Source organism: Rhagoletis zephyria, unplaced genomic scaffold (assembly GCF_001687245.7).
Source record: "Rhagoletis zephyria isolate East Lansing unplaced genomic scaffold, Rhagoletis_zephyria_1.1 Rzeph_scaffold_02604, whole genome shotgun sequence".
Taxonomy (NCBI): domain Eukaryota; kingdom Metazoa; phylum Arthropoda; class Insecta; order Diptera; family Tephritidae; genus Rhagoletis; species Rhagoletis zephyria.
Genome location: NW_016159688.1, coordinates 4836 through 21717, shown reverse-complemented (window position 1 = coordinate 21717; position 16882 = coordinate 4836). Strand labels below are relative to the sequence as shown.

General features: G+C 33.1%; 1 protein-coding gene across 1 annotated transcript in view; it reads left to right on the top strand.

The window, feature by feature from the left end:
• The window catches only part of LOC108367246 (GATA zinc finger domain-containing protein 10-like), a gene marked incomplete at its 3' end in the record, with an annotated part of 45661 nt that extends 29011 nt beyond the window's left edge, over nucleotides 1-16650 (top strand). Inside the window, exons 3-5 of the mRNA XM_017621839.1 lie at nucleotides 4091-4205; nucleotides 15203-15410; nucleotides 16646-16650. Coding sequence (XP_017477328.1) covers nucleotides 4091-4205; nucleotides 15203-15410; nucleotides 16646-16650 — 328 coding nt within the window. The remainder of the gene's footprint in view (nucleotides 1-4090; nucleotides 4206-15202; nucleotides 15411-16645) is intronic.
• Nucleotides 16651-16882: the final 232 nt, after the last annotated feature.

Genomic DNA, 16882 nt, shown 5'->3' with positions numbered 1-16882 from the left:
TTGAATGTGCCATCTAATAAATAGTGTCGTCATTCTCCTTAGCTGGTTTTAAATTATGTCGTTACCAATTGCTGGTGGAGACATGAATACAGTGTAAGAAAATTCTTTCTCCATAATTGTTTCCTTATAGAAAAGTTGGTTTCTTTTCCACCTTAAGGTGTTCTTACACGATATGTTTTTGCATGTGTACATGCCACTTTTTACATATGGAAATGCCAACGTATCGTGTATAGGCAAATTAGATTTGTTTCTGTACAAAGCATATGCACGTACATACGAAATAGAAATGTTTCTATTTTCATCTGACACACAGATAGAAACATCTAAGGTTACTTACTTCGTTTTCAAACATCGTATTTTTAAAAAGTTAAATAAAGACTGTGAATTTGACAGACATACGCAATTACATATGTATTGAAAAAGTCACATTTACAGATGCAAATACATATCGTGTAAGAACACCTTTAGACATTCCGAATTCGTTCAAAATATGCTAATTTAAAACACAGAATTCTTTCAGTGTTCATCCGAGGTTTTGGACATGGACTGTTTCTTCAATTTAATAGTGTTCGCTTTATTTTTGTGGAAACGAAACATAATTTGCAAGTTATGGATCATTTCTACACTCTTTCTTCAAATATTACTCGTATTCCAGCTGTGCGCAGGCGTTTAGTGTTTCGCATCGTGTTTTTACATATTCGTAATTTAATTTTTTTTAATAAAATCAAATGGTGGTAGTTCATGATTGTGTGTGGATTAATATCACAACACTGAGGATTTGGCAATAACCTTTTTCATCTATTAAAAAACAACACTTACGGGGCAATGTTTATTGTAAGAACAACATTTTTTTCTATGAATCGACATACTTTAAGCATTGTTGACGCTATTTCCATTTGAATGAGGAAATAGCGTCAATGACTTTATTTCCAAATTTTTGTTGACTTTATTTCGCACCAGGGTGGGAAATAAAGTCAATTGACCTTATTTCCATTGACCTTATTACCTGTCACCCTCTTAGCCACTTGCAACTTGCACTTTGTTATTCTAAAATTTAATTATCTATAAAACTGCGTACTCAAATTATTTACAAAAACCCAGAACTAAAAAAATAGTTTTGGTGCACATTTTTTTATAACAATTCAAATTACTATTTTTTTGATTTTCACAAGAGAATCGAGTTTCTTAAAAATTCCAACTTTTTCTGCACTTTGCACTAAAAAAATTAATACAAACAAACCAAAATTTAGAAATCGGGCTCAGCTGGTCTCTTGCAAATTTGAATAGCTTTCATTAAACAAAAAATAATGAAATTGAGTGAAAAATGAAGGCTCCAGTGAATTGTGAACACAAAATGCCAATTTTGAACCACTGTGCGCCGATCGATAAATTATGACGACCAAATGTGAGGCAGTGAAACAATTAACGCTTGATAATTAACTTTTAAACTGTTTTGCATTGTGAAAAAGCTACTAAAGTTCTTTTATTTTTTGAAGTTGGAAATTTATCTTGTATCGAGTTAACTGCCTTATTATGTATCACAAACGATAGGCAACACGAACGATTCAGACGACAACGTGTCTGAATGCGATTTTATTACTCTATCGGTCGTCTTCGTCATCTCGGTTGCCTTTAGACCGGCTAGAATGATGCCGCCGGACTAATTTTTGAAGCATTTCTCTGCAGACGAATCGTTCGCTCGCTTTGTGGCCATATTTGTGGAAGCCGAATACGGGACAAAAAATTGTTTTCCAAATTTGTTTCACAAAAACTTACAGATCTGAAAGAACGTCCTTATAGTAACATCACAAATGTGTAGGATACTTCTCTGGAGATTTTTACCCCGCAAAATTTGTTTAAAAAATCGTGAAATTTTAGTGTAAAAATATGCAAAGTGTAGTTAATTTTTGGATTTTATTTTTGTTGGCGGTATTACGCATTTTTTTCATACAAAGTACATATGTTCGACAATTATTAAAAAGAGAAGCAAAAGAGCAGCACTTTCCACTTATACTCAATTTAATCAGCTACAAAACTGACGAGTCGTCTGACGATATCGTGTTTTCGATTGTCTTGCTTCATGAAAATTAGAGACTATTTCAGCGGACACGACCTATCTTATGGGATTTTGTGTTAACTAAAACTCACCACCGCAGGACCGCTTTTATTCCCGTTTCCTCTTTCACTTTTTGTCCTCTCTCTTTCTTTCCGTCTTCTGAATCCAACTTCAACACGTAACGCCCTGTCAAAAATAAAAATTCGATCCAGATTTTTGACAGTTACAATTACAATTTAGGGACAGCAGTAAACGCCTCTTATTTTAAAGAGAATATTTAGAGAGAAATTTTAAAAAATCTATTCACAAATATTTTGCAGACCGCTAGACTCACCTTTGCTTAGCTACCTTATAGCAATAAAGTATAAGATTAAAGATTAAAATGTGCTATAAAAAATAAAAATAACAAAATCCTTGTCACTATTAATTGAACCCGAGAGCAACAAAATCGAAAACCATCCATTCAGCCACATTAGCTATTGACACCAAAGTGCAACCTCTACCACATTCGTGGTAGATCTACCACATATTTTTAAAAATTTGGGTGCCTACCACTTCTACCACACAAGGCTTAAAATCTAGCACATTTTTAGGCAGAACATATGTTTACAATTTTCACATACATAACTCTAAACTCAATTCTTATAAGAAATATAAAAATTAATAAAAAAATTTTTAAAAAGTACATCATAAATTTTGCTGATTTTTTGCATAAATCAATCTGTAGGATTTTTCTCAAATAACTCTAGAATTTCAACTCAATTCTTATAAGAAATATATAAATTATTCAAAAAATTTTTAAAAAAGTACATCATAAATTTTGCCTTAACTTTTTAATATTTCAAAAATCCGCATATTTATATTTGCTTAAGTATTGTGCAATGGAAAAATTATTTGGTCGATTTTTTTTCATAAATCAATCTGTAGGATTTTTCTCAAATTAATAAAAATATTTTTTTCTTCATGATTATATTCTCTAACTAGGAAACTAATGTGATACTTGTTTTTGCATCAATTGCGTTGAATCTGAACTAGCACTTATATTTCCCAATCGAATTTTTGACTTGTGCCTCTTTTGACGACAGTGTGCGATATGTATACCCAATAAAAATATGAATTGGAAAATCTACCACATCTTATTCAAATCTACCACATTTTTTTGCGGATTCTACCACACTAAAATAAAAAGGGGTTCGCACACTGGTTGACACACCAGGGAAAAATTAATTCTTGAGTTTATTTTCAAAATTTGTATTTTATTAAAATTTCAAATATCGAAGTTTACCAAAAACAATATAAGTAGAGTTCACTATTTAATGCGAAAATGCGAAAGACAAAAATTAGCGTTTGTTTTGTTGCTTTGCTGTGCGTTTGTGCGAAACGGCGCCAAAACGGTGCCATATGTTTGTTGTAAAAAACTGCCGATTTTCGCACTTTCGCTCAAACGCCCCCATTTTCGCATCAAAGATTGAACTCTAAAAGAGTGATTTTCAAACTGTTGAAGACACTACAATAGTCGACACGATAGTAAGTAACAAAAATACATGAAAATACATGAATCAGTGTTTTGACGACTTCGTTTTGCCAATATCGTTTGAACGACTATCGTGTCAAAGTTACATGATGCATGCCCGGTTTATGGAGAAAATTACAATCATATACATACCAACATCCCTTAAAACTGGCTCATACGCATGCCATTTTAATGAGAGGTTAAAGCTTCAAACGGACACCGAATACGGGACAAATACAGGACACTAAAAGAAATACAGAACATTTGGCGCCCCGCATAAAATGAATAAATTACCAGGACAATGGGTCAAAAAAGAGGACTGTCCCGTATAATACAGGACGGATGGTCACCGTAGTGATACATAATAAGGTTGTAAGAGAAGGGTGAAAAAAAATGAGTTTGAGGAAAAATTTTATTCAGTTTTGTTTGTAATGATAACGATAAATATGCATCCGTTTGGTTAGTTTTTGAATACTTGGCTTTTTATTAATAATTCTCGTATACCTTTACCTTTTTTATAGATATTGCACAAAACAAATCGATTTTATACAAACGGCTACTCACATCACCAAATAGCGTCGGATTATGTAATTACGTTTGTAGACTCTCCGCCGAACTCTGAGGAATCGTGGACAGGTACGTCTTTTCATGTTAAAAAAATTGTTACACTTAATTTTAATTTGATATTAAGATTTTCCTTTTTAAACTGAATTTGTAGAAACTGAAATTTTAAATCAAACTAATTTTATTAATTCGAGCTCCGCTCCCAATAGAAAACCCTTTTATTTTCTTATTAACTTACACCTGGAGCCCTAACCGCCAAAATAAAACATTGACGACATTTTTATGAAAATTTTCTTTTTGATGCAGAAATGCATCTAGATGCTCAAGGAGCACTTCTGCGTCCAAAAGAAAATATCGCTTACTTTATTTTGGCGGTTAGGCTCGATATATGTATGCAATAATGTTAATGTAAAAATGAATGCATTAATTTCTGAAATTTAATGCAAATAAAAATTTCATTGCATTAATTCTGAAAAACATAATGCTAATGAAATTTGTTTTCATAAAATTATCCAAACTAAGGCTGATGAAAAATTTTAATGCATTCAAATTTTTAATAATTTTGCCAGTTTGCATTATTAAAAAGCATTAAATTTTTTTTTAGTGAAATATAAATAACCTTTTTTGGAAGGACATCGTATAATTATTAATAATTTTTTCAGCTTCATACTATTATGTTTATTTGTAGAAAAATTCTTGTAAACATTGTTAGATGTTTTATGAAACAAAGCAATGTGCGTGCAACTCAGTGTGCTTTTTTAGATTTTTATGTTGATTGTTGATGCATATCAATTATATCATGTACACGACTGAAGACCCATTCTGATCTAAATCAATCAATAAACCGTTTTTTAGTTCCATTGGACAATGTTATTTTACCTATTTGACGACAAATGCCATTGAATTTGTCATATTGAAAACCAGCCTTAACTTCCGCCACTATCTTTTTGACATCGAAGTTCTACGATCTTCTCATATTAGCTTATTCTGCGATTGTATTTTACAGCGATAAATACTTGAGCAAACGAGCGTTCGAGAAAACATTGCCTGCGTTTTCGTTCGTAAGAGATCGTATGCAGAGTTTATGTATACACATTAGGAGCGTTCCTTATCTCCCAGAAATAGTCAGGAAAAGTCCGAAGTAGTCAGATTTAGTCCAAAAAGCGTTCCTTAACTCGGAAATGACAGCAAAAATGAGAGAGCAACCCTCGGTGAGAGTGACTCTCATCAGTCCGAAGTAGTCAGATTTAGTCAGAAGAATTTTTTCTGGCAAAATCCTGAAAAGTGTCAAACTCAACTGAATTTAAATTAACGGAAATTAAAGAATACGCAAAAAGTGAGAATAATCTAAAAAGTAGAAAAAGTGAATTGAAATTGGAAGGAGGCAAAAATAATTGATATAGTAAGTGTTTATTGTGCTTGTGCTTGTGTGAACGTGTTTTGTACATAAATTTCCATTCTTATTTCATGTTAGCTTTGTTGTTGCCATTCTTTGGACTAAAAATTTGGTTTTTTGCGTTCCTTTACTTTTCCTGTTATTCTCTTTTAGTGTGCGCATTTTGCTTACGCTCTGGCATTTTGACACTTTTCAGGCTTTAGTCCAAAAAGATAAGGAATCAACCTATTGCAAACGAACGAGCGTACGAAAGCGATCGTCCGTGGCAAGAGCGCTGGTGCAGAAAATCGTAGCGCGCACTCTCTCGCCAATGAAAACATAGGCAATGCTCTCGCTAACAATCGTTTGCTCAAGTATTTATCGCGGTAAAATACAATCGCAAAACGAGCTAATATAAGAAGATCGTATTTTTAATCGTTCGCGATCGTTCGTTGGTAGAGTGTGGGTACACAAATATTTGAATTTAGTATATTTTGATACGAATGAAGGCAGGTTATTCGCTTTTTGATATAAAAATGGGCAAAGTATCGAATATTGACTAGACAAAACTTGTTACATATAATAAAGACACAAATTTTTCGAAGTGCCTTTTGTGCGAAAAACAACTTAAAGACTACATATTAGGAAACATTAAAAGACATAACGAAACTATACACAAATATAACTTTAATGAAAGCGGTCCATCTGCAAGCGACAATAATGTTTCCAAACGCCGAAGTTCTAACCAATTTGCTCTAAAATTAAATAAAAAAAGGTTTTTTAAAGTGTTGTGTTGGATTGGTAACCGTGAAAAACATTCCCTTTCGACTTTTCGATGACGAGCTTTATTTCAAGCAAATAATTGGACCCTATGAAAATCAATTTAGTTTACAATTAAATTCAAAAAATATTGTTGAGCATATAAAGCTGTTCGCAAATAAAATAAAATATCTTTTGAAAAAAAGTTTGTCCAAGAAAATGTTAAGCTTAAAAGTCGATGTAGCTACCAGAATGGGGAAGAGTAGGTTGGGAATAAATATCCAAAATATTAAAGATTTTGAAATTGTGATAAACACAATTGGCATCATGATTCAATAATACAAGGTTGGATAACCTGGCAGTTGTCTCGCTCCCGCATTCTGCCTTAGCGTGTGTTGCCTTCTTTTTTGATTTATAAAAACTACTCTTAAAATACAAGGAGAAATATTGTCTTCGTATACAAAGTTCAACAGGCAACACTGCCGATATTTTCATCGATTGTTTCGAGGAAATTCATTTTCTTATTGAGCAAATTCAAGTAAGTAAGGCAAAAAAATCAAAAATAATGGGTATATTTTGAATTACAACAACAATTTACATATTTATTTTGCAAAAAGTAGTATCCCTGTATCCATCCACGTATGGTAGTACAAATATTAATAAATATATTCTCTTGTGAAGGTCAGGATCATTTGGGTGTCCGTCCACGTTTGCTGGTGCATGTATTTTTACCACTGCAGCCTTTGGGTTGATGAAGTGCAGCATTTGCATATATACAAGTAAGTATACCACTCCATAAAAGCGAAAGTGGAAATATTAATAAAGGTATTTTCTTGTGCTGATTGTGACTGATTGCAGAAAAAAGTACGCAACATTACAAAAAATTAACATTTTTAAAAACCGAAATGTAATGTATTGAAGACATATTTTTAAAGTTTAACCGATATAATGATTAACAAGACTGATTGGAGAAAAAAGTAAAAAACATTCCACAAAAATTAGATTTTTAAATAATCAAATGTAATTAAATTGCGATATTGAAGATCTAACTTTTAAATGTAACCAATATAATGATTAGTAAGACTGATTGGAGAAAAAAGTAAAAAAATTACTAAAAAATTTAAATTAAAACAAAAAATGTAATTCAATTTAAGATATTGAACATGCAATCTTTAACTACAACAAATATACTACTTTTTAAAAGATTAATTTATATGCATTAAATCAGTTGCATTTTTACCATTTGTATAATTCTTCATATAGTCCCTTTGAATAAAGGATTTGTTTGAATTCCACTAATTTTGTTAAATATATATATCAATTAAACCAAGGTTTCTTTTGAATATTTGGGAATATTTCTTCAAAGGCTTCAAAGATTTATCTTTGGCAAGAATTTTATGTGAATATCCATTTATTTCATTTTTAATATTTATGTGGCCATAAAAAATTAATTCATTGTCTATTGTGTAGATCAGTGGAATCTTCTTTATATATTTAATTCAATTTGTATACAAAAACGCATTTCAGCACTACCAGACTACTTACTTTTCCTACTACCCTTACACAAAAGGGGATAAAATTGTGACCCGCTTCTCTTTCCTTCTTAAATGCAACCTTACAAGGCAGTCGATTGACACAAATGTCAATATTTATCCAACCTTGTATTATTGAATCATGATTGCCATGATACAATTGAAAAAGAGGCATACAGCACATTTTTTAAAAGAGGAAATATTAAAATGCTTGCAACAATTCGATATTGATCTTACACAAATATATTCAACTACTTCGGACAACGGGGCAAACATGTTAAAAGCTTCAAAACTACTTCAACAAGACATGATAGATTTACAAAATGATGAATGCGAAACGACTTCAGAAAATGAGAATGATGACTACGAATTAGTACACAATCGCTTGAATTCGGTACTGGCAGTCGTAAGATGAGCCGCGCACACAATTCAATTGGCGGCATATGATTCTTTCAAGGAAATGCAAAATAAACTGGAGGAGTGCAGGAAAATTTAGGGCTAGCATAAGAAGCTGTATCAACTCTGCGGATCTACGTTTGCCACCAATTGATAATATAACTCGATGGAACTCAACATTTGAAATGATAGAATCCCTTTTGAATTTTAAACAGCATATTAATGGAAACGATATGGGATTTTCTATTGACTTTGAAATTGATTGGAACTTCATAGAAGGCTTTGTCAATGCATTTACACCAATGGCGCAATGTACCAAACAACTTCAAGCTGAACAATACATTATCGGTGATTTTTACAGAGACTGGCTTGTATGTGAAGCAAAATTAAAAAAAAATGGGGGTAAATGCGTTTGCAATAAAGTTGTTGGAATCTATGAGAAGAAGGAAAGAAAAATTGCTCGACAATGTTGCATTCCTTTCTGGTATATACTTCGACCGAAGGTTCAACTTTTTGGATTCACCGTATATTAATGATGACCAAAGGAAAAGTGCAGTGGTATATTATATTGTAAATAATCTAATTTCTTAACATTGTAAGATAAATAAAATTTTTTTATATGTGCACATATTAAGAACAAATGCAACGCTTAGTTCATTAAATGGAGATGGAAATTCAAGTAACGAAGGAATTGACCCTCAAGAGGATATACATGTTTCGCCAAATGATCCCTACAACATCTTAGAAGAAGAGCTAAATAATATGACCAGCAGCCGATTGACAACTCAAAACAGTTCCAATATTCGCCAAAAGCTTGACAATTTAGCATACGGCCAAAGAATGTCTTTCGCAACAAATGTACTCGACTATTGGAAAAATCTGTATACTAAAGAAAGAGACTTATTTAAGCTGTCTGAAGTCATTTTAGCAGTTCCATCGAGTCAAGTTTCCGTAGAAAGAGCATTCAGCGCGCTATCCACAATTATAACAAAGCAGCGCTCAAGACTAAGCAGTGACACAATTAATAATTTATTGATAGTAAAGCTGAACAACAATTTACTGGAAAAAGTTAGTTTCTAAAAATCTGCTCTATATTTTGTGAATCTTGAGCTATACTGATACTTCTTGTGTACATAAATAGTTGTTATTGAAGGATTTATTTTATTTTCATTTTGAAATTTGAACTTATTTTTTACATTTTCTAATATGATTATGTTTTTTGTAATCTTGTAATATACTTATGTATGTACATATAATTTTCTGGTATTTTGATTTTTTGATGGGGACAAATAGGAATTTATTTTTTCGAATGGAAGATAAAAAAATACGATTACTCCAAAGAAATAATTTTCTGCAAAAATGAATGAAATAGAGGAAGGACTTCATTTGTTATCACACATATGCTTTCGTGATAGATAGTTTTTTGTAAATTTGTTGTTATTATTATGCACGAAAATATGTAAACCCTGCAAACCAAAGTGCCCGAAATCTTAAGGTAATCGTTATTTTTCGTACAGAAATTTCTTTACGAGTTCGTGTCAACCACTTCATATAATTTTCTTTGAAGATTCGGAAAAAAATCGTTACAGAAATCAGATACTCCTAAAGATTTCGTTAAGATTTCGGGAACTTTGGTTTGCAGGGTATATATGCATACATATCCATAAATGCGTATATATTTATAAACTATCTAATGTGCGGGATTCTTGGGCTAAACGCGTGAGTGTTTACGGGCAGAAGCATATGTATGAATCTTCCGTTGTACATAAGCGGGAGATACATATACATTTCCATAAACAGGCAGAGTGCAGCAATGTATTAAGTTTCTGGGAATTAGGGTACAAGTTCATAAATGCAGCGATGTACAGACCTTAAGAGCGAAATACACCACACAAGCGGCTTGTCAATCATACTTTTCCCATTTTGCCATAGACCATGCAAACATGAGTCGTTCAAGCACAGAATTTTAGTTTTCTTTCGGTTAACAATGTAAAACATTTTAGTTTTCTACCATTATTCTCCCTTACGTCTTCACTTGGTGAAATTTCAGTTGCAATTGAGGCGATTTTACCATCCACATCGCAAGCGGTTTGATCAAACGTCAACATGGCGGCCAGAAAATCAAAAAAATTTGATTTTTGCTCAAATTTCCCTCAAGCGGTTTGTCAAACCTTCAAACACCCCATAGACAGCACAAATGGCTTGAAGCAAAGGGAAATTTCGCTTGGTTTGTCAAGCCGCTTGTGTTGTGTATTTCGTTCTTTAGATGCACAAGTGTTAATGTACGTGTAAAAAACTCTACGATAAACGAAAAACTGCNTTTTTTGCCAATCTAGCCGGTCGGCCCAAAAAGTTCTGGCAACACTGGCGCTACGTTACCAATCNCTGGTATGTACACTCGCCAAAACAGTAGCAGGTATTGAATTGCTAGCAAATAGAATGTAGGCCTTTTTCACACAAAGTGGTTAATCCTCTACAAAGTGGGTATTGTAAAAAATTTTATACCTAAGTTTCCTTCAAGAAATGAACTTCAGTCTGGTATACTAGCAAAACAATAGAATATAATGATTTTTTTCAGCGCAGTATATATTAGACAATGTTACGGATTTCCCTAACTAAATGTTCTTAAAGTATGAAATGTTAGATACATACANTTTTTTTGCCAATCTAGCCGGTCGGCCCAAAAAGTTCTGGCAACACTGGCGCTACGTTACCAATCGCGAAAAATTGCAAGCACTCAATTTTTGGCCGCGATTGATTGCGAAAAGATCGTATTTTGATCGATCTCCGCACCCTGCCTTAACGTCAACAAAGAATTTTCACTACAAGCTAAAATTAGTTTATGGTTTTTAATGCTTGTTATAGTTTTAATGCAATAAATNTTTATTAGTTATGACATTTTGCATTTCAATGATGATGTTTGTTACGTCTTTTTGCAATTCAGGCGACGATATGTTNAATGTTAATCAAAAAAAAAAAATCATTAGCATTATATTTTCGGAATTAATGCATTGAAATTTTCATTTACATTAAATTTAAAAAATTATTGCATTAATTTTTTACATAATGCGTTTTTCACAACTCTGATGTAAACTGAATAAAAAGTTTTAAATTTTTGGGTGTAATTGTTATAATTTTTGCNTCCAGTAACTTAATTTCTAAGAATTCGCTCTCATAGAAAAAATTTACAAAACAGTACGTGAACGCTTTTCCAGTAACNTAATTGTTATAATTTTTGCACGAAGTTTGAAATGTGGATTTATGTGGTGCTGGTTATGTAATGTGCTAGGCTTTTATAAAAAATTATAAACAGTAATTAAACAAAAGAAAAATAGCCAAAACTGGTCAAAATGTCTCTTAAAGGTGTTCTTACACGATATGTATTTGCATCTGTAAATGTGACTTTCAATACATTTCCCTGTGGGGAAAATCTCTAGTTCTGAACAGGTGCGCTTCTAGTACATTTAGACCCAGTACTGGTTCGAGATAAATCTCTTTTGCATGCAAGCAACTGGCGAATTTAACATGGCGATGCCCTAGGAAGTGCCAATTGCCGCCCGCTGCATCCCTTTTTCGATAGTTCCGAACTAGTCCTAAATTCTATAGTTCCGAACCAGTTCTGAAATCGACGAACGAAAGAAAAAAGTATCATGATTTTTTAATATTTTTGGTTCTTCCGTGTGTGCGATTTTAAGTTATTTTGGAAGAAATGTATTTTCAATTTGAAATTAAATTTGTTTGAATGATTGTAAGAAATGTACATTTACATACCTTTAGCTGTAGCTGAGTTTTCAGAGGTGCTCGCTGTTATTTCTTAGATTCCAGACGGTCCCAAGATGTTGAAATGTTAACACAAATTTTGGTTTTGTATTACCAAGCTATGAAAAAGCATCTGCGAAGAGCAGAATAGAAGCGTATTTGAACGAAAAAGCCGCCGAACACATACCTATGCAAAGTAAACAGGCCCTCCGCTGCATCCCTTTTTCGATAGTTCCGAACTTGTTCTAAATTCGGCAAATAAGATCTAGCCCGTTCTGCATCCCTTTTTCTATAGTTCCGAACCATTTCTAAATTCGTCACTTTTGATATCCATTTCTAGTGAAAAAAACTAAAAAAAAATGGTATTTTAAAAATACCACTTTTCGCCGACTTTGGACTGGTGGGGATCTAGTTCATATCGGACTAGTGCCTTTTTGGCGATAAAGACCTAGTACGGAACTAGAAATTTGATTCACGAGACCGCGGTTTCCCTGCAGGGTTGTTATTGCGTATGTTTGTCAAATTCACAGTATTTATTTAAGTATTTAAAAATACGTTCTTTGAAAACGAAATAAACCAAACCCAGATGATTCTATTTGTATGTCAGATGAAAATAGAAACATTTCTATTTCGTTGTACGTGCATCTGCTTTGTACATAAACAAATCTAATTTGCCTTTACACGATATGTTGGCATTTCCATATGTGAAAAGTGGCATGGACACATGCAAATACATATCGTGTAAGTACACCTTAACTTAATTAGCTGACCGCAAGTGTATGTTTGCAATTATGTACATATGGGTGTTTGCATAAAAATGTAAATGAATTCAAACGGCTTTATAACTTTCAATTTCGCATTCAGATGGCGAAAAAAGGTTATGAAAAGGGGAAACGGTGGAGGGGAAAACAGAAAAAATTAAATACAAAATTAAATTATATATGTATGTATGTGTTACCAATAATGGTCCTTATTATGAGTTGCATTCGATTTGCGACCGTGTCGAAATTTTCGTTGAGTATCGAATTTTCTGTCGAACAGAATTTTGCTTTCGATGGGGTAGCGAAGTGTTAGAAAATTGTGAAAAATTTATGATTTTGCATTTGTTTTCTTACTTTTTGGCGGGTAGACACTAATTTTAAACAATTTTTTATCAATTTCATTCAGTTTTAACGTCGCGAATACAAAACAAAAGCTCGAAAGGCTGCTTTACTTGTGAGGGAAAATCCCAATACTCAGTTGGCACGGTCTCTGAGAACAAATCATAGAGCTGTGGATAGCTTTAAAATATTTTAAATAGATTTGGCTCATAAAAGCCTCTTTAGACAGTCGGAAGTTTTTAGTAAATCTGTAGACAAATTTCTTAAATATATTTTATGTCAAAATATATTGTAAAGACTACACCTAAACCCTCTTAAATATTTACTACTCCTGGTCAGTTCACTAAACTCTCATCCTCTGACGAATCGTTGAACCTCAGAACTTCGTTGTACTAATTTTTACCACGTTTTTATAAACTTGCTTTCTTTTTTATTTCATTTTAATTTGCACAAATTTACATAAATATGTATAAGCACACTATTTAGTTTGCTCGATTTGTAAACAAAGCTTCTCAGCGGTGAAAAATATGCTATTGTGAACAACTTAAACGAGCGAAGTTCACAATAGCGCTATTCTTCATCGAATGAGCGCCATAATACCAAATCAAAATTCGTTCGATCAGGACTTTCGACCACAGTCGAAGATCGAATGTAACTCATAATAGGGGCCAATAATATTGTATGGGCGAAAATCTGTCAAGCCCGATATGTCACGTCCGTTATCACATTTTAATTCAGAATTAAACCTACGAATTGCTTCTGATTAAAAACAAATTGGCTGAAATGCTCCGTAATTTGATTACTAAAATAATGTTTAAGAAAGGAAAACTTCACAGGATTCGCACAGTTTTGCTTATTTTTACATGTAGTCTGAAAACTCATCTGTTTTTGTTATTTGTAATTTAATTTTTATAAGTGGCTTTCGTTTTCGTATGATTAATATATTTAACTCTGAAGTCGTACGAATGTCACGTCCGACATCATGGATACACCAATATATGAAAGAATTCTGGGGCCACACTACGCAAAAGATATAAAATCCAATATATATACACACATAAATTGAAGGCCGTATTTAAGAAAAAAATTGGTAGTTTCAATGGTTTGTATCTGATTTCAATAAATATGGCATCAATTTTTTCGCCAATAATAGTAATTTTAGAATATTAGCGCATATTTAACCACTTTCATTGTAAGTTTTGCAATAAACGATGGTCGTCCTTGGAAAAATAAAGAAAAATAGGGGGTTTCAGGTTAACAATAAATTTATATACATATCGACGGTCCTCTGCAATAACGGCGCATTCAAAATTTGATATATTTCCGTCTAATTAAAGACTTTGTGTGTTTTAATTTAACAATAATATGCATTGGAACGTAATTATCCCGGATTATTTGCAGTCACAAACGGTGAGTGCGCCTTTAGTGCCTTACTGAAACTATGTAAAGAATAACGGCACAATACGAAAAGTGTCGCTTTTGACTTATGCCAATATTCACGATAAATGTGAGACATGTGCCATTGCTCAGTAGTAAGGGTTGGCTATTTCGGTTTTGTGACAAATGAGGGGTTGTCACGATCCGGTGCATACTCTCTAGCATGGAGGATAGATAGCATAAATAGCATGATTGTTGTTGTTTCATGTGTTCAAACAACAACAAAATTAGCCAATCATGCTATTTATGCTATCTATCCTCCATGCTAGGCAGTATGCACCGGATCGAGAATACCCCTATGGCAAAACTGCGCCCCTGTCGGATTGGTAACGACTAAGCATATACCGATTTACCGCAGAAAAATATGGTTGTATAATGGTTATATATAAACCTAATCCGCTATATAACTCAAAAACATGAAATTTTGAGTTGTGCCGTTATTGCAGAGGATAGATATGTACATAATTTTATATGTTTTATTTTTAAAAGTAGATAAAAAAATGGTCAAGGTATGTGTAGCTTCGTGATTAAAAAAAAAATGAAAGGTTTAGGGACACCTATTTTCTTATTAAATTTGACCTACTTATAACCTGCACTACTTTATGTTCCAGGTGTATTCCATATTTTTGTAGCACTGTGTAATCAATTAATAACCACATAAAACGAATTGGTCAAAGTTATATATGTATGTATTTAATGTTCATATTTCAGACGAACAATCCAAAGAAACGCCTGGACCCCAAATTATAGACGTACAGACAATTTATTCAAATAGTGGTTCACGAAAGAGACGAATGGATTGGGATCCATTGGATATCGGTCAAAGTGGAACCACAACTGCAGCTCAGTCTGGAGAATTAGCTAATAAAATTCCACTTCAGGAGAAGGAAAAACAAAAAAAGGAGAAAACGGCCGGTGAGTATTTTCTTAAGCTTATAATAAATTAACACGCAGCGTCACTACAAAAGAAGAAGGGCGCGCTAGTGTTTTGACGGCGAAAAAAGACGCATAAAAAAAATTTACGAAAAGAGACGCTTAAAAAAAACTTCGGCGAAGAAAGGCGCGAAACCTAGTTGACGGCGAAGGAAGACGCGTAAACATAGATTAATACCTGGCCAAGGACCGTCACTTAAGCATCATTCTCTAGAAACTTTTTAGGGAACTTGCATGCTGTTACACCCGCAAACATAGTTGACCGCGAAAATAAATTGACGCGTCTTTTTTTCGCCGTCAAATATTTTAACGCGACTTTCTTCGCCGTCAACTATGTTAAGAGTCTTTCTCCGCTGAAATTTTTTTTTATGCGCCTTTTTTCGCGATCAACGTTTGAGCTCGTTGCCTTTATTTGTGTCTAGTGACGACATATAAATGGTGTAAATATACCAACAGTTAAAAATATTTGTTTGATCCTTATAAAAAAAGTTTTCATAGCATTTCAAAGAGGTTTATGGATGGGCCAATATATTTTAACTTTGCTCATATTCAAAATACATAGATGTGAACATATCGACACCTGAGTGGAAGATAGACCTACCTGAGAAAACTTTTCACGAACGCCCTACTTCAGAATTTGGTTAAAGGACGCCCTATCTCAGAATTTGGTTCAAAAACGCCCTATCTCTAATGAAAATGTATGGAAAATGTGCTGAGATAGGGCGTTTTTGAACCGAATTCTGAGATAGGGCGTTTTGGAACTGGCTGTCGACCATTCCACTCATTACTTCTTTATTTATCCCTCGCTTTCCTTCATTAGTAACTTTATTTTTTTTAACAGAACAGGCTTTAGTACAAATGCAAAAATTTGGCACAGAACCTGTTATTATTTAAATTTTTCTTCCGTTAAAGTTTGATTTTTTTAACTTTTTCATTAAAAAATAAAAAAAAACTGGTATGATTAATTAGTTTGTCAGAAACTGTCAGTCCTATCGGAAAGTGATTTATACATGGTTTATGGAGAATTTTATTTGCTCTGATTTGACGTATCTCGTTTTATGATTGTTAAATTAGTTCGTAAGATATACGTGAATAAGTGGAACCACTTTTTATTTCAAGCTGAATAACGGTAAATTGCAAATATCTAGAAAACGTATCCAAAGCAAAAAAATTAACTCGATTTTCGGAATCACCGAGCAATTCTGCATACAAATTCGACAGTGGCAGCTGGAGAACAAAAACCAAACTAAAATTTGTTATCCAGTATAACCAGCACCACATAAATCCACTTTTCAAACTTCGTGTACAAATTATAAAAATTCAAAAAACTTAAACAATTACAACGAAAAATTTTAAACCCTTTATTCAGAAAAGTAATTGTCGGGCATACATTAATAATAATAATAAATTGGCGCTTACACATGGCCGAGCTTCTCCCCCGACTTGTGGCGTGCGCCT